The sequence below is a fragment of the Pollicipes pollicipes genome, unplaced genomic scaffold (assembly GCF_011947565.3).
Source record: "Pollicipes pollicipes isolate AB1234 unplaced genomic scaffold, Ppol_2.1 Scaffold_2555;HRSCAF=2994_pilon_pilon_pilon, whole genome shotgun sequence".
Classification (NCBI taxonomy): Eukaryota; Metazoa; Arthropoda; class Thecostraca; order Pollicipedomorpha; family Pollicipedidae; genus Pollicipes; species Pollicipes pollicipes.
Genome location: NW_023596136.1, coordinates 29299971 through 29326438, shown reverse-complemented (window position 1 = coordinate 29326438; position 26468 = coordinate 29299971). Strand labels below are relative to the sequence as shown.

General features: G+C 51.5%; 1 protein-coding gene across 1 annotated transcript in view; it reads left to right on the top strand.

Moving 5' to 3' along the window:
* LOC119100013 (lachesin-like) overlaps window positions 1–26468 on the top strand; it is a 53748-nt gene that overhangs the window by 19362 nt on the left and 7918 nt on the right. The window contains exons 2-10 of the mRNA XM_037223132.1: window positions 9990–10112; window positions 11232–11432; window positions 19945–20066; window positions 20395–20545; window positions 22316–22413; window positions 23756–23936; window positions 25476–25603; window positions 26104–26169; window positions 26223–26322. Coding sequence (XP_037079027.1) covers window positions 9990–10112; window positions 11232–11432; window positions 19945–20066; window positions 20395–20545; window positions 22316–22413; window positions 23756–23936; window positions 25476–25603; window positions 26104–26169; window positions 26223–26322 — 1170 coding nt within the window. The remainder of the gene's footprint in view (window positions 1–9989; window positions 10113–11231; window positions 11433–19944; window positions 20067–20394; window positions 20546–22315; window positions 22414–23755; window positions 23937–25475; window positions 25604–26103; window positions 26170–26222; window positions 26323–26468) is intronic.

Sequence of the window (26468 nt, the reverse complement as noted above, 5' to 3'; positions counted from 1 at the left end):
CAAGCAGTGACACGCCGCGGGTCGCGCCCGGCCGCGGTCCCGCCTGCAAGCGTGGCCGCTAATGAGTGCCCCATCAACACCTGGGGGGCCGACAAGCCACAGCTGTCTGCAGCCTCCCGGCTCTCTCCCTGAGCCAGTCATCTATCTGGACCTGGCGGCTAGGTCCCGCAAATTTCCTGCTTCAGACAACAATCTATTACGAATGATGTGTGTGTGCTTGGGATCACACCAAACGGAGCCTGTTGCCTATTACCCGAATTCACCAGTCAGATAGCGTTTTTCCATATCACCAGAGACATTTGTGCCCAGGGTTTCTTAAGAGCAGTATTGCGCAGGAAATTTTGTGACACACAATAACTACGACACGACCCCCCCCCCCCTCCTCCTGTAACAGGATAGCTATCTTTTTAGCTAGTTAGCTATTGGGTTTTAAGGGTGCGTCAAGTGCAATGGTCATTTGCGCCCCCGGCTAGTTACCAGCTGGCTGCTAAGAGACAGGCATGTAGTCGTGCCAAGAAGATTTCCACTTTCTCGCTCTCGTGCTCGCTTCCGCTCTCGCTCCTGCGCTCGCTCTTGCTGTCGCTCTCGTTTTGTATTTTTTTTATCTCCCACCCTCTCTCTCTCTCTCTCTCTCTCTCTCTCTCTCTCTCTCTCCTCTCTCTCCTCTCTCTCTCTCTCTCTCTCTCTCTCTCTCTCTCTCTCTCTCTCTGGGATACGATCCCTGGGTGGATGGCACACAGTGCCACCCGCCCTATCTCCTGGCCACAGGTACGCAAACTTTAACTCCGCCAAGTCTTTGGGGGCGTCCCGTTTTGGAGAAAGATACCAAGCTGGTGCATGACATATATCGCTATCTTTGCACACCAACTGCTTCCGCGAAACTACCCGCGCGCCTGTCTGGCGACGGTCTCGGCGGCGGTGACCCATCTTTCACTCCTGCTGCCCGGCGACGGTCTCCGCAGCGGTGACCCATCCTTCACTCCTGCTGCCCGACGACGGTCTCGGCGGCGGTGACCCATCCCTCACACCTGCTGCCCGGCGACGGTCTCCGCGGCCGTGACCCATCCTTCACTCCTGCTGCCCGGCGACGGTCTCCGCGGCGGTGAGCCATCCGTCACTCCTGCGTATGTGGTTGTTTGCCCTTGGTCGACTCCTGATCTTCCGATGGCATTTCAGACCGCAGGCTCCGTTATCAGATCTGTCTGCGTGTGGTCGGCTGTGCTTCTCATGCTCGGTCCCCTGAGCGTGCCACAGACGCGTTGGAGCTAACCCACCTGCCCCGGGCGCCAGTCCTCGTCGGCGAGCTCGCGACTCATCGGCACTGGTCCGCAGACCAGACTGCGTAGGCCTTGGTGCTAGAGAGGCGGCTTGGGCCGTTCCCCTGAGAATGTTCCCGAACTGGCCTTTTCCGCGGACTCTTCTTAAAGTGATCTGGTCCAGCTCACCCCTCGAGTCTCTTTCCTAGCCCAGCTCTCTCCTCAAGAGCAGTACCGCCCTTTAGCCCTACCTCATCTGGAATCAACATCGGAGGCTTTGGCCTCTGTCCCACCGCGGTTCGCCGGCGGCCGCTATTTAAGTCGGGCGACTGTCGGCCGCAATACTACGGCGTCTCCCCCCTCCCCTCGCGTCGGCGGCGCGCGGCGAGGTGCAGCGGCAGGCGGCGCACGCGGCCGATGGGGTTTCGGTGTCGGCCGTCTGCGCGTCGAACCGAGCCCCCTCCCCTGATTTATGGCCGCAGGGCAGCGTCGAGCGCGGCGGCCGTCAACAGAGGCCGGCTCGCCTCTGGTTGACGCCTCTGATCGATCGAGTGCGTGTGCGTGCTGCCCCCGGCTGCCCCGCAGGATGATCACCCATTGATTATGCCACCGCGATGTAATCGAAAATTGGTATTAGGCACCGGCTGGGGTGGGCTGCACAGTGACATGGGGACAGCGACTTTGGGGCGATGCCCCGGCGCCCGTCACGACATCGCCAAACGTAATTGGGCGTGTGGTAGTCGGGGATCCTTTGTGGAGGTAACGTGTTTGAGGCGTTTGGTGAAGCCCAGCAGATGTTGAGCGTTCGTTGTTCCTGTTTGGACAGCTGCGATCAAATAGTACTTTGATGAGCAGCGGATACAGTTGAACTAAACCTGAGCTGGGTTTAATTTTTTACCGGTGATATAAATTTGAGTCCTATAATTTGATGGGCCAAACAGGGGTGTAAATCGGTTGTTTTTTAGATGGCCATTGACAAACCTTTCAGGCATTTTTTGTACGGAGTGGGGACACGCCGCTCGTTTTAACTCATCACGTATCTTCAAAAATTATGGATGCATCGATAACACACTGTGATGTCATCCCTGTTAAAACTGCGTGTTTTCTGAACTTTACGATAGGTTGCGGTGCAATGAGTATTTCAAAACGTTTTTTCCGGCTCACTTAGGCATTGTGATCAGGGGAAAAAGAAGTATGCGCAATTTTATCAAAGAGATAAGGAGTGCAGATTTAGTGACTGGAGAGGCATAGTGTTCACGGTGCTAGTTGTTTCCTAGGCATCTATGGTGAGACAAGTATTTTGCTTGGGTTTCAGAAATTCAGCTCACACTTGTGTTTAGCATAAAGGTGAATCAGTCATTGAAACATATGCGTTACTTCGGTTTGCGTACATCCAGGGAACGTACGCAGTATTTCGGCGTCGGTGGTGGGTGAAGTACCTAAAATTTTACCCAAAAAAACAGTAAAGCACGCAAAAAGCGACACAATTTATTTAAAAACGTGCAAAAACATACGATGGCCACGATCTATTTGTATTGTAGTCTTGTAGTTATATTTGCATAACGCAACGTTTTAAGCTATCATGGGAGGCAAAAATGTCCTTGGGCCAAAACCATAACCCAAATTGTGCTACTCTTCACTATGAGTAGACAGTAACCGAGCCTAGTGTCACGTGCTAATGCTCTAGGATTATTTAGACTCTTGGTGAGGGTTTACTTTTCACGACGGGAATTTGCCAGCTTTTACCACTTTTCGTCGCCCCCTGCCTGCCAGCAGTCGAATCGTCCTATTGGATAAGATACTCACCTGCAATGCACATTTCCCCTTTCAGGCATAAGTAGACATTCCGACTAGATGTGTGTCCAGGAATCTTGCCCGTAGCCCGCCTGGCTAGCAAAGTCATAATCTAGACTGTAAAAGCCCGATGTTTCACAAGGTTGATCTTGTTTAAACACACCCGTTTTTCTAGAAACGTTCATAAGTTGACGTGATTTTTTTTTTTAAAGGACGAGTCTCGGCTTTTTAACTTAACACGTTCAAATTTACAACAACAAAAAATGTTTGCTTCGGAAGCAGACAGTTTTGTTGAATACGTATTCAAGAGCCCTGATTTCCTGGAGTTTGGAGTTTGGCACTCGTTTGGAGTTTGCTTGTTTTGGAGTTTGAGAGCATTGCTGTATTGCCGTAGTACGGAACGAATCATTGCAAAGGCGTCTGTCACACAGAAATGAACGATCTCGGATGGGCGAAGGGCTTGGGTTAGAGAGATTACTCCCTATATGGTAAGACCTTCCCAAATGATGCTGCGCCCTGCAGTGCAGTGTTGCCGTACCCTCAGTTTTAGGGTTCTAGAAACACTTCATATTCACAAAAGAAAGCCATCATTGAATATCATGTGGTCTGCATACCCCCTAGAAATTATAAGGTAGCATTTTCTCTGGCGAAGTCTAACCGATCTTTCGACACGTGGCTTTGCAATTTTTTAAGTCGACCTGTTTGCGTGTAGAGAAGTGTAATTGTTGTGCTTGCGTTAGATTGTGAGAACCAAGATCATCAGCTTATTTACCGTGAACGATATAGGCGATACAACAAAGTGATGTTTGCCAAATACAACCTTGTCTCAATGTGGAAGAATGTAATGTCCTGATGATGATACCCAAGCGTATCGAAACGTTCACTGATTGAAACATAATTCATAGCGACATCGTCCCAGCCATTAGGCTCTTACTTGTACTTTGTATCGAAGAATCTCATGTATATATATATATATATATATATATATATATATATATATATATATATATATATATATATAGGGACTGAAGCAAAACACTCACAGAACATACCATAATACAACGTTCCGCTAATGGCCTGCTGTCAATGTGATTCGAAGCTTTCCATGGAGAGGCCCGTCTCAGCGCCTAACAATTCGCCTTGCATCCGCCCAGCAGTGAGATCGCAAACTGATCTCGCGCTCTGTTTGGTTTGGCGTAATGGTTGCACTCCCTGACGATGGCACGCATCATTATTTGTATTGACATCCCGTCATATCACGCCACTGTCGTACCTCTTGGCCTGGATCGTTTCCGTTTGGAAGCACTCCATATGGCTAGTCGTCTGTCGCTGATAGACATGTCAAGAACGCAGATTCCGAGACTCGCCGCAGAATTATATTGACGCTGATGCTGGTTGTGCGTGTTAAATGTCCTGTGTGTAGTGGAGGATGGCAAAAGTTGTTGGGTTCCACATTCGAATATCGAGCTAGGAGGACGTGTCTTTGATCTACTCGCGGGAAGGTATGGCACGAGCGAGGCCATTCCTACTCTTTTAAGCCGGACATTTAGAAATCTGCTACGTTCTTCCCCACCGGTTCAGCGATGCGGCTGCAGTTGATTCATATCCAGTCTGACGCATTAAAGCGTCTGAATGCCTCTGTTGAAGGCGCTTCAGGTCACCGGGTTGTCATGAATCAGCACGCTTCCCACCAGGCCGATGGCGGCAGGGATGAACAGGAGAAAAATGGCACATGCCACGCCGGGCGGGGAAGGGATTGTAAAGCGGCTTCAGGTGTTCAACCTCCTCGAAACAAATCGAGCATTATGTGCAGTGAAGCGAGGCTGTGCCTAGAGGCACGACGTCAAAATGAATGCCTGGCTTAAGGCCTCTTGAATACCATGTGACAGAATGCAGTGAAATGAAAAATAACTAATAATTTCAAAACAGGACCACATGGCAATACTATGACCAATAGGCCAAGTAGTGCAATGCCGATTGGTCAATCGAAAATGGATCGGTCGCTAGACGCAGCCGAAAATGTTTGAGATTACCAGGCTCAGCACGCTTATGTGTACCAAAGATCAACGGTAAACTATTACCGGACGGAACAAGCGCAGTGCCGTATAATTATAACGTAATTTCCGACGTTTAAGGCCAGGTGATTCCAGATTTACCCTAGTCGAGGGAAATGTAGCATAACCGTAACAAATCGACGACGCCGGTCTCTGACAGAGCTCATTCTGGCAAAAAAGATGAAGTTTTCCAGCTGTTTTTCATGTGAGTGAAAACACAGACGTCCCACAGACGTTCCGAATGTCCGAACAGTGGGACGGCTGATACTGCAGCCGTCCCACTGTTTCGATGGCGTATTTTCGCGCTTTTTCTCGAACGGCGGCGCCCGCTTCCGTGGATTAATTACGTGACGTAATAATGTACGAGCTCTAGTTCAGTAAGTGTATGTTAATTGACAGAACGTTTTCTAGCAATGGCGACCAGAATCAGGCATTACCTTACGAATGGATAGCCCCACTGGATGATAGGCTTGTCGTTTGGCGAACGCTAATTTTGCGGTTTATCGTCGCCAAATTTCCTACGCCAAACTTGAAAAATACGCTTGGCTGAGCGATTAGTGCAAATTCCAAGAGCTGCTGATCAAGTCACGTGCAAGGACGTTTATGTGACCTATTTTAAGGAAACACTATCAACAACATTATTTGTCCAACCTGTTGCCACTTTTGGTATTGTTGACAGCGCAGTACGTAACATCGACACTAAGTTCTTTTTTTTCGCTTTGTTGCACATTGTATATCCGACTCTGAAAACATGGCGGTCTATGCAGGTACGCAAAAGTATTTCGCTGATGTGTACTGCCATCCCGAACGCCAAGTAATTTCACCTTCTGAAGCTAGGCTTTGAACTGCGTAGTATAGCTGGATTTCACGGACATCTTGCTTTCCTTTTTATACCTACCGATGTTATTGAATGGCCATATAACACACATGAATAAAACGCTTGATAATGAGAGGTGTGTGCATGTAGATCATGGGTGAGAGCTGTGTGGATGTTTGTCGCCATCTTGCCGTTTTTTGGGGTTGGGAGAGATCGGTTTTCACCATCAGTTACCACGTAACGGAGAGAGCAAGACGTCACTGGAGAGCCAGGTTTTATCGTCCGTCAGATTCCGCAATTGAGAGAGAGCGTCGTTTTCCGGTTTGGTCGTCGTGAGAGATCGCTCGCATTCCAAAACCTCGAGACACATCTGCTGCGCAACTTTTAACGCGTGTATTTGGTGTCTTCAGAAGCTTTGTTTGCGCTGGGCGTGGCAGTTCGGCAAAAGTATTGGGCACAACAACTGAATCCTCGCCCTACAAATGTAGAAGGGAATGGGGTAGGGAGAGCTCAGAGGCCCCACCCCTAGAGTTTTTCAGGAATAGCTTCTTAGTGGTTTTGAGCACGATGCTGAAATTTGGGATACTTCAAGTTACATTGCTTTTACACACGTAGAAGTTTGAAATACCTGAGATCCACAGTTCATCATCTACTGCCTCTTTCTTGAGGCCATTTCAGCAACATTTTGTTGAAAGACGTCGAGAGACACTAATTCATGCTTGAAAGTGAAGTCTGAAGAGACTTTTGAGGTTTTCCTTCTGATTTATATTGACTTAAAGACCATCGCTATTGTTTTGGCGACTTTTGCAAGGCCATGCCATCCCCGGTCAATCTGGTGAGACTTTGGCCATGGTAACCAAATTTTGTTGTTTCATCTTCACACAATTCTTATACTGATGGCACGCTTCGTTCATATGATTCTTACGTTTTATGAAGATCTTTCTAACCACGTTATTCTCATTGCCGTGGCTTGTTTATTTCTTGATGAAGCCAGACTGGTCAGCGCAACAGTCGCCTTCACCGCTCTAACCGAAATTAGATGTATCGATGGATACTAGCACCTATTTTATAGTTCTCAACAGCGATGTGACGCCGTCTCCGGCATTACCATAGTACGCTTATTTCCTTAAAAGACGTGACAAACTAAAACGTGCTTAACTGATCTCGTTGACCTGGCAAAGGTCACATTCGCCTTTGCTCAGACACACCCATCTGGTGAAGTTTGATGAGGGATTTCCAACGCCGTCCTCTGCGTGGCTGGCTTACTTAGTTTTCGAGATGTTAAAGGAGGGGGAGTCTCTGAGGCGCCAATCCTAGGACGGAGGTAAAAAACGCCCGCAGGACAGTGCTGATCTAATCAGGCTGATATAATTTAGCACTTAATTATATCCGCCGATAATCGGACAATCATTTAGAAACAAGAAAAATGTGGTATGATTGAGAGCATATCAAACTTTTTTCGCAAAGTTTGTTTTTAGTACAACCGTACTGTTACGTGGAAAAACGGGACCAGTGGAGTCACTGAATGGTGCTTCCCCTGGTGATTAACAACGGATGTTCGAAACGTTCGTTCGCTTGCCCAGCTTTGGTCTTTGGTCTAAGATGAAATCTCGGAGGGGTCAAGACCCAAACAACAGGCTACGTTTCTGAGAGAAACCTGAGAGAGAACGCATTAGCTTTTTACCGCCGTGGTGAAGTCAGTACTGTACTGTGGAATCCGTCGCTGATTCATTGATGCAGGCTACCCAAACGAATGTTGTTGTCTTTTTACCTTGGAGGCGGCTGGGACTGGGTCTGATGACGCGGCCCTGTCACACAGCTGCAATATTTGGCGCATAGTGTTGATAATCTAACGATTTATCGACAGTTTGCCGTGTTCTCGAAGATACCTAGGCAAGGAAACGGCTCAGCGGCTTTGTGAAGGTTGTTCACGGGGTCGACGATGAGTAAGGCTCAGCGATGTCCATGGCCTGTTTGTGATGGCTGGTCATGGATTGCAGTAGATCGGCGCCTAATAAGAACTCTATGGCTGTTTGAATCGCTAGTCGCGGTACAGCCTATAATGATCATGATGGATGCTGAGTTTGACAAGTGCGATGCCTAAATTTTGCTGGCGTGCGCTTTGCTCGCCATCCGTTTTACTGTATTTCGTTACATACGAGTTATGCTGAGCCCGCTGGACGCCACATCCTCACCATTGTGTCGTACGGCATGACCATGAAGCTAAATAAACATGATTTGTATTAACCCATTCGTCAAGGATTGCGAGGTACTGCACGGATACACAAGTGAGAGTGAAATTTAATAAAACTTATCTGGAAAACAGATGACGACGTAGACTGCAGGCTGAGAAAATAGGTTTGGAAGAACATGAGACGACGTCCCCACTCTCCTTCGTCGGAGGGGAGCTATCACCGTTTGCCGCGCCAGATGAGAAAGAGGTTAACACTACTTCGTTGTCATTTCCTCCCAGGTCACACCACAAATGCGAAACTTGAGCAGTGGGTGGCTTGTTATCCAGACAATTAAGCCGCGCTCGGCTCAGCTCCCGCGGGCTCTCCCGCGGCCGCAGCCTCTCGTGCACAAACGATGCACCCGCGTGTTGAAGTGCGTTTTTTGGTGACGAATGTCAGATCACAGCAGCCGAAGCACATGAAGTCATGAGATCAACTGCACAGTGTTGACGGCTGTAAGTCAAAGATGGGTCTCGAAGTGGTCCCGTCCACAGGTGCGCCTGTGTTCAATCGGAAAGCGGCCAGTAAAACCCCTTTCGGGCCTCCAACGCAGGATGCCGTGAACTAAAGAAAGATATATTGGACCATGAACATTTCATGGTTTAAATTGCTAATCCTGCCCACATTCATGCCTGTGGTTTTTTGATACATGTTGTTGGTAAATTAAAGCGCCTGTTGCGTCAATGGGCCTCCGGCAGTTACATTTTTGTCGGTAGCATCTTAAAAGCAGTGGTCAAACCTATTGGCATCGGAAGCCAGAAGTTTTTGGCTCGATTAGCTTAGTTTTGACATTGACAGGATTATACAGACCCCAGGACAGCTCGATGCTGCTGTGCACACCGAAGTTAAAACATTGCGCACTCCATGCGACAGCTCAACGCTGCTGTGCACACCTGAGTCAAAACTTTGCACATGTCACGCGACAGCTCGACACTGCCGTGCACACCCGAGTCACAGCATTGCACACTGCATGCGACAGCTCGACGCTGCTGTGCACACCTGAGTCAAAGCATTGCACGTGCCACGCTACAGCTCGACGCTGCCGTGCACACCTGAGTCACAGCAATGCACACTCAACGCGACAGCTCGACGCTGCTGTACACACCCGAGACGCATCACACAGCTGAGACAAACAACAACGCTGAAGAACAATGCTGCTGCGTACATCCCAGGCGCTGCATGTTCTCACAGCAGCCAGTACGGGCTAAGCGTCCGGTATGACCTGGTGCCGCGCGAGACGTCCTGTTGGTTAGCAATGCATGAGATGTTCGCAGCTAGTTTATAAGCTGCCTGATGGCCCAGACGGCTTGAATACCGCCCTGGCTGAGCGCAGGCTATCTAAGCAGGACACCACGTAGGTGGCTGTGTGGTTCGCTGAGTGTGCACCTATACGAACAATTACCTGGTCTAAAGCACTGTGTAGCAATGAAGCACCCCGGGCGCGTGTAGCAACGCTGCCTTGCCACCTCGAATGCGTGATGCTGTGGCTCCTGTGTGTGTGTGTGTGTGTGTGTGTGTGTGTGTGTGTGTGTGTGTGTGTGTGTGTGTGTGTTGTGTGTGCGCGCGTGCGTGTGTGTGTGTGTGCGTGTGTGTGCGTGTGTGTACGCGTGCGTGTGCGTTTGCGTGCGCGCGTGCGCGTGCGCGCATGCGTGTGTGCTGCAGTATTGTGCTGTCGTGTGAACTGCGTGATCCTCGGCTGCTGACAGCAGTGTAACCATGCCATGACAACTGTGTGACGTTGTGGCGCCTGCAGTGTGTACTTAGAGCAGTGTTGTCCTGTTATGTCGACCATACGCTTCCTCGGCTATGTTCAGCGGTGTTATCCTGCCGGCAGTGGGCGCCAAGGACGTGGACTTCGACTACCCGGACGTGCTACCCGTGTTTGTGACGAAGCCGGCCGCCTTCAGCGTCAAGGAGGGCGACACCCTGGATCTGCCCTGTCAGATCCGGGAGCTCGGTAAGTGTGTTCGTCCTGACCAGGCAGGCATCGTTTACCCCGCACGGTAACGCAGTGGTGCAACTCCTCGCTGGTAATCGCCCCAGGACAGTAGTGTCCAGGACGGGGGTGATCAGCGCCGCTCATCGCCTTAGGACAATAGTGCCCAGGACGGGAGTGATCAGCGCTGTTCATTGCCTCAGGGCAGCAGTGCCCAGGACGGGAGTGATCAGCGCTGCTCATCGCCTTAGGACAATAGTGCCCAGGACGGGAGTGATCAGCGCTGTTCATCGCCTTAGGACAATAATGCCCAGGACGGGAGTGATCAGCGCTGTTCATCGCCTCAGGACAGTAGTGTCCAGGACGGGAGTCATCAGCGCTGTTTATTGCCCCAGGACAGTAGTGTCCAGGACGGGAGTCATCAGCGCTGTTTATTGCCCCAGGACAGTAGTGTCCAGGACGGGAGTCATCAGCGATGTTCATCGCCTCAGGACAGTAGTATCCAGGACGGGAGTCATCAGCGCTGTTTATTGCCCCAGGACAGTAGTGTCCAGGACGGGAGTCATCAGCGCTGTTCATCGCCTCAGGACAGTAGTGTCCAGGACCGGAGTCATCAGCGCTGTTTATTGCCCCAGGACAGTAGTGTCCAGGACGGGAGTCATCAGCGCTGTTCATCGCCTCAGGACAGTAGTGTCCAGGACCGGAGTCATCAGCGCTGTTTATTGCCCCAGGACAGTAGTGTCCAGGACGGGAGTGATCAGCCCTACTAATCGCCCCAGGACAGTAGTGTCCAGGACAGGAGTGATCAGCGTTGTTCATTGCCTCAGGACAGTAGTGTTCAGGACGGGAGTGATCAGACCAGCAGATTTCGTAAAAGATTGACCTGTCAAACACAGGCGGCTTGGTGAGCCTAGCTGTCCGCAGTGCCCTGACAATGGCACATTCATGCGGAAGCATGTGTGGAACCCTCGGACAGTATGCCGCGTCAGTACAACACAAGCTGCTGGATTCTTAACGACAGGCCATCCCAGGAGAAAGTGTCGTGGTATGTTTGTGCTTGTTTAGTTATTTATGCTGGTGATGTGTTTTATGGGGTGATTCACGTGATGTAGAAAAGGCGTTGACTTATGCGTCTTCCAGGTCCGTACCCGGTGGTGTGGCGGAAGGGAAACCGGGTCATCAGCGCCGGCGCGGTCATTACGGCCATCGACCGCAGATTCCGACTGGTGCGGGGTCATGACCTTCACATAGAGCGGGTCAAGGTCAAGGATACCGGCACTTTTACGTGCTCTGTCTCAACGGAGACGATAATGGATGTCACACACAAAGTGGACGTTCTCTGTGAGTATCCCGGGGCCGGGCCGTGATTGATCTGCAACGCATCCACAGCGTCGAAGCGCTGCCATACGCGTGCACGACCCGGTCAGATCTGTCGTCGAATTGCCTCAACGTGGCGCCACCTGTGGATGATTGAGAGCTTCGGACGCGGGGTCTTCTAGCCGCATGGTTGATTAGTCGCGAAGGCTTGGCCGCCTGCCAGCCGGTTTTCAGTTCGAAGGCTGGCCGACTCGACACCGGTGGCTAACTGGCTCGACACCGGTGGCTAACTGGCTCGACACCGGTGGCTAGCCGGCTCGACACCGGTGGCTAACTGGCTCGACACCGGTGGCTAACTGGCTCGACACCGGTGGCTAACTGGCTCGACACCGGTGGCTGACTGGTTCGACACCGGTGGCTAGCCGGCTCGACACCGGTGGCTAACTGGCTCGACACCGGTGGCTAACTGGCTCGACACCGGTGGCTAACTGGCTCGACACCGGTGGCTAACTGGCTCGACACCGGTGGCTGACTGGTTCGACACCGGTGGCTAGCCGGCTCGACACCGGTGGCTAGCCGGCTCGACACCGGTGGCTAACTGGCTCGACACCGGTGGCTAACTGGCTCGACACCGGTGGCTAACTGGCTCGACACCGGTGGCTAACTGGCCTGACACCGGTGGCTAACTGGCTCGACACCGGTGGCTGACTGGTTCGGCACCGGTGGCTAGCCGGCTAGCCACCGGTGTTGAGCCGGCAGGTCAGTGCTGTTACCTGCTGATGGCTAATGTATGATGCGTGGTATCAGAACTGGCTTTACTTTTGAGTGTGATGTAGAAAACGCGTACCGTCTTATTTAATCAAATCACTTAAAATGTATCTCAAGATCCCAATGGCAAAGCCGATTAACTCAGGTTCTGGGAATGTTTTAAACACCTGCCAGGCCTTGGGAAATGGCTTGAAATCTTACCAAATGATGTCAGGTGGTTGCTTAGATAGCATCTCACTAACCTGTAAAACTATTAAATTTGGCAAAAATTGCTACCAGAAAGCAAAACAATTGTTAGTTCTCCTTAAGACAAACAATTCCTTTCTTTATTTCTAATTGCATCATTGTTGTTCTGCCAATGGAAAGACTTCAGCTTCCGTTATATCTGGTAATATTTCGATAGGATTAAAGTTTAAGTGTACATGTTAAAAACACATCAAAATTTAGCGTACGATTTGAAAAATATGACCAATTTATTCCCTGCAGGATGCTACAATTATCGTGGAACGGCGGACGGAGTGACTTCATGCATTCCAAATCCACCGCTTGAATCCGCGCGCATGCATTTTCCAGCACCTTACCAGCCTTCCAAGGCTGACCAGCCAGGCCCAGCCGGTCGCCCGGAGGCTAACCGGCTAGCTGGCACGCAGCGCTGGTCGGCTATTTGATGTAATCCTCACAGGGCACTACACGGGAGGGCGGGCGGGCGCTCTACGCGCTCACTGCACGCAAGCCAATACTGGCGGCGCGCCAACTCTTGGCACGTGCACTCGGCACCTGCCAAGTTACCTGCTGTGAAAAGTACGACTTTTAAGAAATCTGTGACCACCGTCAGAGATGTGACGTGTCGCGTGGCAACTCTGTGGTCTAAAGCACGGCATCGTTCTGAAATGAGTTGTATTTTAGTGAAGACAGCGAAACTGTATGTTTTTAATAGTTCAAGTGTAGAGCCACCAAACGACACACTCATGCGGACCTATCCACTGCCGGCTTATGGTCGGTTATTCGATATGGCTTATGTGAGGCACCATAGCAAGAGACGGGAGGTCGCTGTACCCATAGAGAACAGGCAGAAGTGATGTAGCGTATCGACACTTTTCTCACGCGTTCCGCAATCTCCAACGCACCTGCCGTAATTAGGACGTAAATGTGGCAAACCTAGGGCTGCCACTGGTGACGCCATTAATCACGTGGCAGCCCAGTGGGCGAAAATACGGCACGTTTTAAAACTTATTTATAGTACAGCGCTGACGGGAAATGCTAGCGGCAAGCCGGCTCGGCACAGGCAGATAACGGCTAGACGTTGTTGCCACCAGCTGATGGATGATGACCGATGCGGCGTTCAAGAATTGAATTTACTTTTAGGCGTGAGAGTGAGATGCATCCTCTATCATTCCACATTTATTCAAAGCAATTTAAATGCACCTCAAGATCACAAGAACAAAGCCGATTTTCTAAGATCTCAGCTAAACTTCCGAAATAAACCAGAACAGAAAGGCTCCATGTCCAATTGTGGGTGCCGGTGGCACCGGCCTGTATAACACACCGACACACCTTCACAAGACGTGCTGTTGGGATCGCCGCGTCCGACCGCAGAGACGCTGGACAGCGTCACACCGCGGCGCGGGAGCGGACGTTGGACACAACGAATCGCGGCGGTGCTGGCGTCGGACCGCAGAGACACCGGACAGCGTCACACCGCGGCGCGAGAGCGGACGTTGGACACAACGAACCGCGGCGATGCTGGCGTCTGATCACGCGCACGGTGTCTCAGGTCGGACCACGTGTCTCACTTTGGATAGGGCCATTCCCTTCGGACACGGCATGCCCCTTGAACCTTTGGACACGGCGTGTCCTTTAAATCTTTGGACACGGCCTGGTTTTTGGATCTTCGGATAAGGCGTGCTCTTTGATTCTTCGGACCCGGTGTGTCTCTTGATTCCTCGACCACGACATACCTTCTGATTCCTGTGGCACGGCGTGTTTTTTATTCTTCAGACACGGCGTGATTCTTGATTCCTCGGATACACCGTGCCTCTTGAATCTCCGGATACGGCGTGCCTCTCGGATTTTTGGCCGCGGCATGCCTCTTAAAACGCGATATCTTGCCGGGGGCACGGCGCTCCCGGCGGGAGGGGCGCATACAGTGGTCCAGCGCGAATACGTCTCACCGGAGACACTACGTGCCATCTGACACATGCCGTCTTACCTCGGACACGACGTCTCACCTGAGACCTTACTTCTCACCTCGGACACGGCGTCTCACGGCGGTCACGCCTGTCACCGAAGACACGGCGCCTGACGTCTGGCCTCGCTTCACGCATGGGACGCGGTGACTCACCCAAGACACGACTTGTCATCACGAAGACGGCATTCCAACATGGACACGGTTTCCCCACTCAAACGTGGCGTCTGGACCTGGGCATGGCGTCTGGCAACGGGTGCAAAGTCTCGCCTTGGACCTCGCCTGGCCTCTCGCCCCCACCGACAAGTTGCAGGCGCTGCGTGCCAGTGCAGACATCACATCCCATTAAGAGCATGGCGTTCCACGGGGACGCTGCCGGACCACGCCCAGCCACGTGCCACCGCGCGCGCCGTAATCACTGCACCTCGTCGCATGCCACTGCCTTCTCCGAGAGAGCGCTGGCGTCGTAAGCTCCCCGCAAACGCCGCTGTCACTGCGTGTCACCGCAGCAACAGCGTCACGTCGCTGACACTTGACTGGAACTCAATCCAAATTTCTTTCGAAATGTATACGAATATTTCCTCTCGTATACTCTGTGGGCAAGTATGTAAGAGAGATTCTCGCATCTGCTTGGTTGGGTAATGCGCGCTGCCGATATCATGTGCGAGACGCGCCAAGACCGTGTGCGCATGCGTCGACAGCGGGAAGGCGGAGGCTAGCCTATCACACCAGGCTACGGCGATGTTGTCAGTAGCAGCATAGAAGCTGTCTGCGAAGTTGATACCGTCATCCGAAGTGATAGTCAACGGAATATGAGACAAATTAAAAATGAATACCAGAGTAAGCCTTGAGTAATATCATTCGCCTAATATTGCAATGCTACTGCTAGAATAAGAGCTTAATCACAGAGCGATATCTGTTTCACGAAGCTCTAGTGTTATATCTTCTAATATTTCTGGGACTACGCGCCACACAGGCTATCCCCAATTCTGCCACACAGGCTGGTCCCCTTCACACAGCTTGATCGGAATAAAAAACGATGTATTCTCCGTCTCATTTACGCCCTGCACCTTGCTCTCAGCCACGCTACCCCCAAGCGGCGCTCAAGCCGCTATCGCCACTTCCGACAGCATCAGCGGATGGCGCTTAAATCACTGCGATCCCGAACACTACAATAGCTGAAACATTTTCCTTCAAATACCTAATTACGGTATTAGTAGCTCCTTGCATACCATGTATACTCATGGTATCAAGATACATGAGTACCGCGTACACCGGCCCGGAGCTGCTGAGCTGACGGCGACGGACCGGTCCGCCGCTCCTCATCACTGACTGTCAGCGTGTGGGGCTCCATGGAGGCGGTGTGTCCTGCAGCATGAGCAGCGTCCGTCAGCGTGTGGGGCTCCATGGAGGCGGTGTGTCCTGCAGCATGAGCAGCGTCTGTTAGCGTGTGGGGCTCCATGGAGGCAGTGTGTCCTGCAGCATGAGCAGCGTCTGCCAGCGTGTGGGGCTCCATGGAGGCGGTGTGTCCTGCAGCATGAGCAGCGTCTGTTAGCGTGTGGGGCTCCATGGAGGCGGTGTGTCCTGCAGCATGAGCAGCGACTGTCAGCGTGTGGGGCTCCATGGAGGCAGTGCGTCCTGCAGCATGAGCAGCGACTGTCAGCGTGTGGGGCTCCATGGAGGCAGTGTGTCCTGCAGCATGAGCAGCGTCTGCCAGCGTGTGGGGCTCCATGGAGGCGGTGTGTCCTGCAGCATGAGCAGCGTCTGTTAGCGTGTGGGGCTCCATGGAGGCAGTGCGTCCTGCAGCATGAGCAGCGTCCGTCAGCGTGTGGGGCTCCATGGAGGCAGTGCGTCCTGCAGCATGAGCAGCGTCCGTCAGCGTGTGGGGCTCCATGGAGGCGGTGTGTCCTGCAGCATGAGCAGCGTCTGTTAGCGTGTGGGGCTCCATGGAGGCGGTGTGTCCTGCAGCATGAGCAGCGTCTGCCAGCGTGTGGGGCTCCATGGAGGCGGTGTGTCCTGCAGCATGAGCAGCGTCTGTTAGCGTGTGGGGCTCCATGGAGGCGGTGTGTCCTGCAGCATGAGCAGCGACTGTCAGCGTGTGGGGCTCCATGGAGGCAGTGCGTCCTGCAGCATGAGCAGCGACTGTCAGCGTGTGGGGCTCCATGGAGGCAGTGTGTCCTGCAGCATGAGCAGCGTCTGTTAGCGTGTGGGGCTCCATGGAGGCGGTGTGTCCTGCAGCATGAGCAGCGTCCGTCAGCGTGTGGGGCTCCATGGAGGCAGTGCGTCCTGCAGCATGAGCAGCGTCCGTCAGCGTGTGGGGCTCCATGGAGGCGGTGTGTCCTGCAGCATGAGCAGCGTCTGTTAGCGTGTGGGGCTCCATGGAGGCGGTGTGTCCTGCAGCATGAGCAGCGTCTGCCAGCGTGTGGGGCTCCATGGAGGCGGTGTGTCCTGCAGCATGAGCAGCGTCTGTTAGCGTGTGGGGCTCCATGGAGGCGGTGTGTCCTGCAGCATGAGCAGCGACTGTCAGCGTGTGGGGCTCCATGGAGGCAGTGCGTCCTGCAGCATGAGCAGCGACTGTCAGCGTGTGGGGCTCCATGGAGGCAGTGTGTCCTGCAGCATGAGCAGCGCCTGGACCGATCCTGCGCATCAGCGCACACACCGCCACACCATTCCAGTACCGCTGGCAGGTCAACCCTCAGCTGCCAGCGCCTCGCGACCAAGGCATTGCCTGACTCCCTCATGCACATCTAAGTCAAACTCTTATTACTTATGGAAGAGAATGTTGTTTCATCTGACATGCGCTTGCCTGGATCAGTCCCCCGACGCAGCGAGCAGCCGAGCCGTCCGTCAGGCCGACCGCCTAGCTGCTGATCACTTGATCGTCCTGGTGTCTTCATGGTCATCGCAGGCAGTGGAAAGTAAAAAGAACTGCCGGCAGTCAGATGTCACTGGGATTGGCCGGCAGTTACCTAAGTATACATTACAGCCTTCGAGATGCGCCGAAATGCGTACAAAGGAGGACTAACCCATGCCATTCCGTGCGTGCAAAGATGTCTGCCAGGCCGACTGTATTGAAAATAATACGTTTATATGGATGTTTTATTGCACGACATTTGTCGGGGTAGGCACGTCATTATAAAAAGACAGAGAACAAGCGATGTTGTTGATGTCATACCACACATTTTGAGCCGGCTGCGGTGCGCTAAACCTGATGTTCGCTGAATATATATATATATATATATATATATATATATATATATATATATATATACGTATGTATGTATATGTACATATATATATATATATATATATATATATATATATATATATATATATATATATATATACGTATGTATGTATATGTACATATATATATATATATATATATATATATATATACATATACATATATATATATATACATATATATATATATATATATATATATATATATATATACATATACAGATATGTACATATACTTAAACGACCTAACTGGATGTTCACTGATGTGTTTCCTCCTCCGCTCCCATCATTGAGAAATCCAACACGCAACCCTGGTGCTCACAGACGCATCCAATTCATCAATGTATTGAGAACGGAGGCATGGAAATCGCCTCGCTTCCAGCCCATATACCTTTAAGACACAATTCTGAAAAGTGTAAGTTCGTACCTTGGCTTTATGCAGCAACTGCAGCCCGCGTTTCGGCGCTGGATGTTTCTTGACGCCGCCGGCAGATGTCAGCCGGCGCGGCCCGATGTCCGTCCGGGTCTGGCCGCCCGCGGCCTTTCCAATCACCCAGCCACCCGGGAACGACCACCCACACTCGATAGTCTGTCCCATAAACCACATCACCCAGAAATGGCTTGGTTTTCCTGATTTGGTAAGCTGTTCAAGCTCGGCCGGGTCAGACTCGTTTGGGTCGATAGTTCAGCATCGGCTGTGTGGACGCGGAGCCACCGCGCGCTGGCAAGGATCTCGAATTTTGACTTCCCCGGGGTTGGGGTCATGTCTCGGGGCATTAACAAGCGTCTTTTGTTGGCGTAACGTTTACCGAGTTTATTCTCTTGGCTGCTATGGTATCTTCTTGTATGGGAGGAATAATTTACTCTATGGCGATGAAAACGACCGTAAGAGCCAACTTATTGGTTTTTACAACACCCACAACACCCAGTCTGGGCTCGTCATAGCGTACACTTTGGTGAAGTTGGGTAAGCGCAGTAATGCACATTGGTCATCATCGTCATCACACCGATCTGTTGGCTGTCAATGACGCGTGCACTGTATCACTGCGTCGAAAGACTAGATACTACGCTTGCGCCGATGTACAATACATGGTGCATGCCCCGGTAGCCGTCCGTCAAGGCCAGCTTAACTTGACGGGGACAAACTCTGGCAAAGAGACAAACCTTCCTCACTGACTAGTTCGCACGTACTTCACCCCGATGCCGGAACCGGGAACTTCATCAACTGCGGTTCGCGTGGTGCACCCATGTTGTGTCCTAAAGATGAGCTCTGACCGCGACTAGAACCGAAGTCCACATCAGGTCACCCCCCCCCCCCCCCCTCCTCCGCCATTTCCGGCCCATACGAAGCGGAGTGTTTGACTCAGGATGGCCCGCGAGATCAGAGGTCAGAGTTCTCGTGTCTTGCTGTCTGTCGGCCCGGCGGGGTTTCCGTGGGCTGTGGACTGTGGATCCGACTCGCAGACGACGACCCAGCCGACTAGAATGGTGGCCTTCAAGGCGCGCGTGATGGACGAGAACGGCCCCAGCCAAGCCCGCCAATAATTGCAGCGCTATGGCGTATGAATAAAAGATGATTCCGTGATTAAATTTTGTGTGGATTGGACGCGAGATGTGTCGATGTGTGGCATATTATGCTAATCTGTATTCCTTGCAATTTTGCCGTGCCCTGATTTTAAAACACTGAAATGCAGACCATGCAGACTGTGTTTAGGTTCTTTAAATGAATGAATGAAATAAATTGGCAAAAACTGTTTCCCAACGGAAACACTTTCATGTACTGCAGATTACCAGCGGCCTCCAAATTACGAAGCGCACCAGTTGGCCATTGCAATTAGCTGAACGGAGCTGGGCTCCCCTACAATTGTGTTTCAGCTTAAGCTATTGTAGCATAATTTGGAGAACAATTAAACAAAAGCGGGTTACGCTAAAACGGTGTTTGTATCAATCACTCGTGACTAGAAATGAAATGACGTCGTCGCGGTACATTCCGACAAACATTGCGTCGTAGATGGTAAGAACTGACATGCTTATATGACAAGACCTTTTTTAGCGGCTAGCCTTGTTGCGGGGACTATGGCTTGTTGCCACCTTGTGGGTCCGTCCATGCCTGCGTGTTAATACGAACTATTAATCCAGGTGATCTTGCCGCGTGACGTGCGCGATGCGTGATGTACTGATACAGAGGTTTTCAAACGGGCCTGCAGTGTGTTGACTGAGAACGGTCCTGCAGTGTGTTGACTGAGAACGGTCCTGCAGTGTGTTGACTGAGAACAGTCCTGCAGTGTGTTGACTGAGAACGGTCCTGCAGTGTGTTGACTGAGAACGGTTTTCCAGACGGTCCCAGTGTGACAACGATCCCGGAATCTGGACTGGTGGTGGCCCAGCGAGGGACGGACGTGGTGCTGGAGTGTTCGGCTGAGGGCAAGCCGCCTCCGACAATAATTTGGAGGAAGCAGGTGACCACTGCACCTTGACACGGCTGGAAGCCATTTTGATTGGTCTGGAGTCGTGTAAAAGAGTGTGCAAGTTTGCATTGGTGCTTAGGCTAGCGCTTTGAATGGTGGTTTTATTTTTCTCAACAGGCAGTTTGTAAATGGTCGTTCATGGTCAATCGCTGGCTATCTGTACGAGTAAGCCTCTGTCGTGACACCCGGCTAATCAGAACATCTTTGTGGACAGACTTTCGTAACAGTTCAAAATACATTTCATTTTCCATATTACGTTGATAGCATCTGGCTGTACAGGTTTGTGCTCTGTGGTGATACTTTGTCCCTCTATTGGCAGTCTGGCCGTCTGCCCAGCGGCGATGAGACGTACCCAGGGGCCCGGTACGCTATCTCCGAGGTCACTCGGCAGATGGCGGGGGTGTACGAGTGTGTCGCGGACAACAGCCTGGGCATCACGGCAGTCGGCAGAATCAGTCTCCAGGTGCAATGTGAGTACTGAGGCTTGACACCTGTCATGCAGTAACAAAAATGAATACGTGTCAATTGTAGTCCCACACTTTGATGCCTCTAACACCTCTGCTTTCTACCGTACTTGAGGGTGAATGCGTCGGCTACAACCAGCATTGATATCGGGCAAGACCGGACGGGGTTGGCGCGGCTCACAACCCAGTACCACCCTTGCACCCTCTTCTCCTCATTTACCACTTCATGCTTTTTCCTCATAACACCTCGTCTAACACGAACGCCTCGTCTCGCCGGGGGCACGCGGCGGCCGGGAGCAATGCGTCAGCCCGCGGCCGCCCTGGGTGTGTGCTCCACCAATGCACCTGTGCACACCCGGTAGAGGGTCTCTGTGCCGGGTGAACTTAGGTGACAAGGGGTAACAGAGGGTGGACACAGCACCGCCCACGTGCTGTCCTCCATAATCGCGCTGTCTGGAATGATATTTTTGGGTCGAACAGTTCTAAATAAACCCATCTGAAACTGAAAGCAAGGCCACGATATTGGGAACGATGTGGCTCATTTCGGAGAGTGTTCGTCTCAAAGCCATAAGTTGTGGGGTTCGAACCTGGCCCCCGTCGAACGTTTTCATCGCCCTCACGTACATCGGCTTGAGAGATTTAGACGGCAAAGGACTGGGGCCGTAAAAGGCGTTGTTAAATTACAATACCAACAATGATTCGACATTTGTGACAGGTCGAACTTGACCCGTGCAGAGATAGCACAATAGCCAGAAAATATCATCACTCTGTACCGTTTCATGTCGGTCACTTATAAAGTGACAATATATCTCTGACTGCTCGGGCCCCTAAGTTAATATCTGGCCAGGCAACGTTGAAAAAAACAGTCTGCCATGCCGCGCCTAGTGCTTTTGTAAGTGAGGCTGAAAGAAATAAGTATGTCAACGCTTCAAGCCCTGTCCTTTTAGACGAACGTGAAATTACCCAGATCAACCTAGGAAATGCTTGCATTTGATTGCAATCATGGACAAGGTAATCTTTTGGATCAACAGCTGCAGCTCTCTTATTTCTAGGAATCCATTCCGTTTTCAACATGGATACACCGTTTACCGTTTACTAACGTGATTTGTTAAGCATGTCCTTTTATGATGTGTTTTGTTTACAGCTTCACGTCTTCTTTTTGAAGCTGTGTAATTTAGCAACACATCTTCGTTCAGTTGAGAGCCGCACCAAAGCATGAAGCTTTCGGCCGATTCACCCATCACAAGTCGCCGCCCTTTTCCTAAACGGGTCGTTGCAAACACGGATCAAGTGCAGATCTGGAAGTCATGGTTGTGCAAAGATAAAGACAAAGACACAAAAAGACAACATTTGAAAGATCTACAAGATCAAAGTTGTGTTGTTTCATCGCACCATTAGAACTCATCAGCGTATCGCGGGCGCTAATGCGAAATCAATGCTCAGCTCCCTTGTTTGTCCCATCCCTTGCTCACGTCGTTAAGGGCATGTAATTCAAGACAAACGCGGCGGCCGGGTCATCCATTACCACCGCTCAATACCTGTGTCAGTCGTAAAAACTGCAGTAATTTATGGGCACCGCTGTTTTCTGTTCCCAAATAAATCCTTAATCACGCCCGAGCTGCGTGTCCAGAGCCGAACTTTGGCACATCGTTCTCCGCGCGCGAGACGTGCTGTGTCGCGTTGTGGCGAGCTCCGAGGAGCGATACGAAGCACATGCTCACGTGTGGTGGCGGGGTGCTGTGGCCAGCTACTGACCTGACCCCGCGCTGGCTTCAGACCCGCCCGAGGTGGAGGTGGAGAGCAGCACGGTCCACACCGGGGAAGGCTATCAAGTGAAGCTCATCTGCTTCGTGTTTGCTGATCCCCACGCTGAAGTAAGGAACTACGTTTAGTTGCCGTGTATAGCACAAGGTTCATACACATGTGCGTAGTAGGAGCAGTTCAAATGTGTTTGCTGTATACGCACTTGTTGTAGCTGGCAATTTTCTTCCCATGCTGCTAACAACCACCAGTGCAATGTGGTTTCTGTTGTCCTTTCATAGCACATGTCCGCGCTGCTCAACCACCATTGCACTACCCAGTCGGGAACAATATCGTAAAACATGATTATGTGTGGCACCAAAAATCTCCTTTTAGTTGTGAAGTCGTTAACAATTCGTTTGAGGTTTCGTCCTACGAGCTGAACGAAACCACAAAAGTATAGAAGCATTTTGAATGCAATACACGTCTCAATATATTGGCCTAGCGTACTGATTACAGTGATCATCCGCTGCGTTGCTGTTCTATTCTATCTACACTATGGTTGCTCTGAGTGCGGCCAATGGACATATGTCAATCTAGTGTGGCATGCATGCGTTCAGAACCGTGTCGAAGGGCGGAGAAAAAGTCCACTGTGGGCAGAGAAGGTCTCAAGTTAATCGGAGATGAACTGACAGTAATTGAATCATGCAATAATGATCCACGGCACCGAAATAGGGCTATTCTAACGTAGAGTCATGCCAACCGGTTCGTTCTAAGCTAGCTGATAATGGATAAGGACGGTATTTATTGCATTTTTTATCATTGCCACCGTCGCAATGGAAGCGGGTGAGACAAAACGGACACGGAGGCTGAGGTTCCATCACTTGACCTGGGTTCGACTGTACAGTCGTTAGAACACGCTCGGAAATGTCGCGCTCACTTCAGCAAGCCTACGTGGGTGCATCGACAACTGAATGCCTGTAATATGTATGCACGTCGGGTATTCTTTCTTGCGGTATGTCATGGGGTGCGTGTTGCATGACGACGTGTCATGTGACAATGCAGGGCAAAATAAATCACAGCTCACAGCAATATGCTTTTCGTAAAGTCAGCTTGGCCAGTTAGATGACCCTAAATCTGTGAGTGCTTCAAAACATGATATGATTCCTGTCGCGCGTTACGGCAATATGCTGCCTAGTTGCATTGCGCTCAAGTCATATAACTCACATCGATCGAATTATATAAGGCCACCAGGGTGAATAACTATTCACGCTCAATGGATATGTTCTCAAGAGTACGGGAGTTATTTGCGGTGGGAAAATTATGCAGGGGATATATTATGTTGTTCGTACACCACATTGTATCCGCAAACGCGCGAACCTTGCTTTGTTCGGACCATCAGAGAAGTTCTTCGATGTCGCAGCGGCTTCCATCTCGCGGGCACATCCACAATGGGCATTTTCTATCCGCCATCAGGTGGTGTGGAGTCGAGAGAACTCTCAGTTGGACCCCACCCGTCACGTCATCTCCGAGGACGTGGTCATGGGCACGCGTCACATCCTGACCATCAGGAGCGTGCAGCGGGACGACTTCGACATCTACACCTGCGAGGCGAGCAACAGACTGGGCTCCATGAAGGGACGCATGCTCATCACAGGTGAGCAAAGCCTGCCGCTATCACGCCACGGAAACTGAGTCACTGTTCCGGCCTCGTGCGGTCGAGGGACGGCACCTCACCGGCCCCGCATACTGACGCTCCAGACACGCCTCTCTCTGCCGGCCGCCTCTCAAGCCTCCTAACGTCCGCTGCCCTGGTCGGCTCGGCGCCGAAACCAAAATAAACCGTTGCAATACAGGTCTCCTAATGGCGGCGATGAAATTGGCCAAATGGCGCACGTCGGGCCGTAAGGGTCCACTACGGCGCCCTGATTGTCGCCGCCGCGCCGGTTATGGCTCGGGCGGAGGAGACGGCGCGGGCCGGCCTTCGGCCGCCGCTTCGGCCGCCGCCTCGGCCGCCGTGCAGCAGGCTGTAAATCAGCGGAAACGCCGCTCGAGCCGTAATAGGCCCCCAAACGTTTCACACGGACCGCGTCTGGATGCTGTACCCGGTCGGCTGCACTGGGCGCGTGCTCCTATTCGTATGGGCGCACTCCTGCGTACGTGCGTGCGTGAACACTAGACGTACGGTGTGGTGTGTTCCGTTTCCGCACGCCCTCGGGCCGCCCCCGACCCGTCCCGACTGCGGCCACGGGCCTGCCGTGCCGCGCGCCGAATGTGGCGCACGCACGCCACGCCGAAATGCACGGCCCCTGATCACACGCGATGGCCGCGGAGATATGAAGCTCCTCAGACGGCTCGAGGCCGGTTTCATTATGGAAGTCTTTGTGTTCCGGGCGTGTAGGACTGTGGTGGTTGGATGACTAATAGGGGCCCGGGCCGGTGTTTCGTCAGCTTGTTGCGTGGTGTCAGCGGCGGTGACAAATTCGGGAATATGCCAGTTATTTCCGGCCGTTTCACGCAACCACAGAAACAACGTCGCTTTGTGAACGACAAGCGCGGATGACTAAACATTATCGATTATGCTGAAGAAAATACGCATTGGCGGTGGTCCTATGTATTGCGTATGACGCCTTGTCATATATGTACGTTAAATTGACTTACACACGCCGAGTTATAAGTGAGTACATAGTAAAGTTTCGCGCATTTTACCAATTTTTAAGCCGTTGGGCTCATATCCTTCTTTAGAAAGGATTTGGTTATCTTTTCCAAATATTCCGTGTGGATCACCGGCCATGATCAAAACCTGGTGATCCAAAAATGGTTTCGCTTGTGTTTTTATCCAGCAGGATTGTTTTCATGTGCCTAGAATACCAAAACTCGGATGTACCGCGCTAGGTCACCTATAGCGGTATAGTTGGTTGATGCTTCAAGTGATCAGACAGTTATGTCAAAGCGAATCGCTTTCATGGCATGCCAGCACATTGCTGCCGGACACAAATCCTCGATGTGATCCCGCCGACAACTGGAATGATTTTCTGTGCATGACGTGCTTGGCTTCAAAAGGCATGCATTTGGGTACATAGACATGCCGCTGTTTGCTCTTCAATCCTGGCAGCATAGTTTGCCAGAACAGAGGTACGTCCGCCCTTTGTATGTCATGAATTTATGACAGACGCTGCCGTGTGTGTTCGTCCAGGTGTGGCAGACCGGGTGAGGATCACAAGTCCCCCCATCAGCACGGCTCCGGAGGACTTTGACCTTTCCTGGGAGGTGGAAAGCTACAGCGCCATACACGAGTACAAAGTCGCATACAGAAGGAGCAAGGTTCGTACGCTGGCAGCTTATGAACGTCAAACAAAAGTGCACATTGAGCATAAACATGAACAGAAATGTGAACATTGAAATTCAGCAGTAATCCCAGCAGCATTACATTTCCCTGTCACTTTACGTGGGAATGGGTAAAAGAAGCGATGTATCACGGAAAATTAGTTTTCATCCGAAGCATCGGTCGGTGAGCAAACATATCGATAGTGTGACTAACCTCCGTTTTATTCATGTGTAAGTTTTAAGTGGCGTTCTCTTGAGACTCAAAAACGCATGCACTTGCGTGTTTGGCCACGACTTAATTGCTCTGTTCCGCACAAACCCTCTACAAAACCCCAACAGAGCTAGTGCAGTATAGTCGTACCGCTGGTGGTAAGCGTGTAATATGGCTAGCGAAATGGACATGTATCCATGTAGCACAGTGTACCCAAAAGTTCTGCTTGACACGAACACCAAAGCAAACTGGAACTGAGCATCGCCCCCCCCCCCCCCCCCCCCAGTTCAACTCTACGGTGGCGTTACCGTCGCAGTTCAAGGAGGTGATTGTACCGACCACGGGCACAGGAGCCAGTCAACGACATCCTGCACCACCAGAAGATCACGCTACGGCAACCTGCAGCCGGCCACCACCTACGACCTGTACATCCAGGCCAGCAACCGGCACGGCTGGAACGCCGTCTCAGACATGTTCCACTTCTCCACGCTGTCCAAAGGCGAAGGTGAGCATGGGCCCTTTTGACATGCTCTTCACTTCTGTCCAATCACTGAAAGGGGATGCTCTGTGATGCGGGCATATTATATTTGGATTTCTGTCTCGTTTGGAGGAGGCAGTGACATACGTATTGCGTCGCGTTGCGTTGTCAGA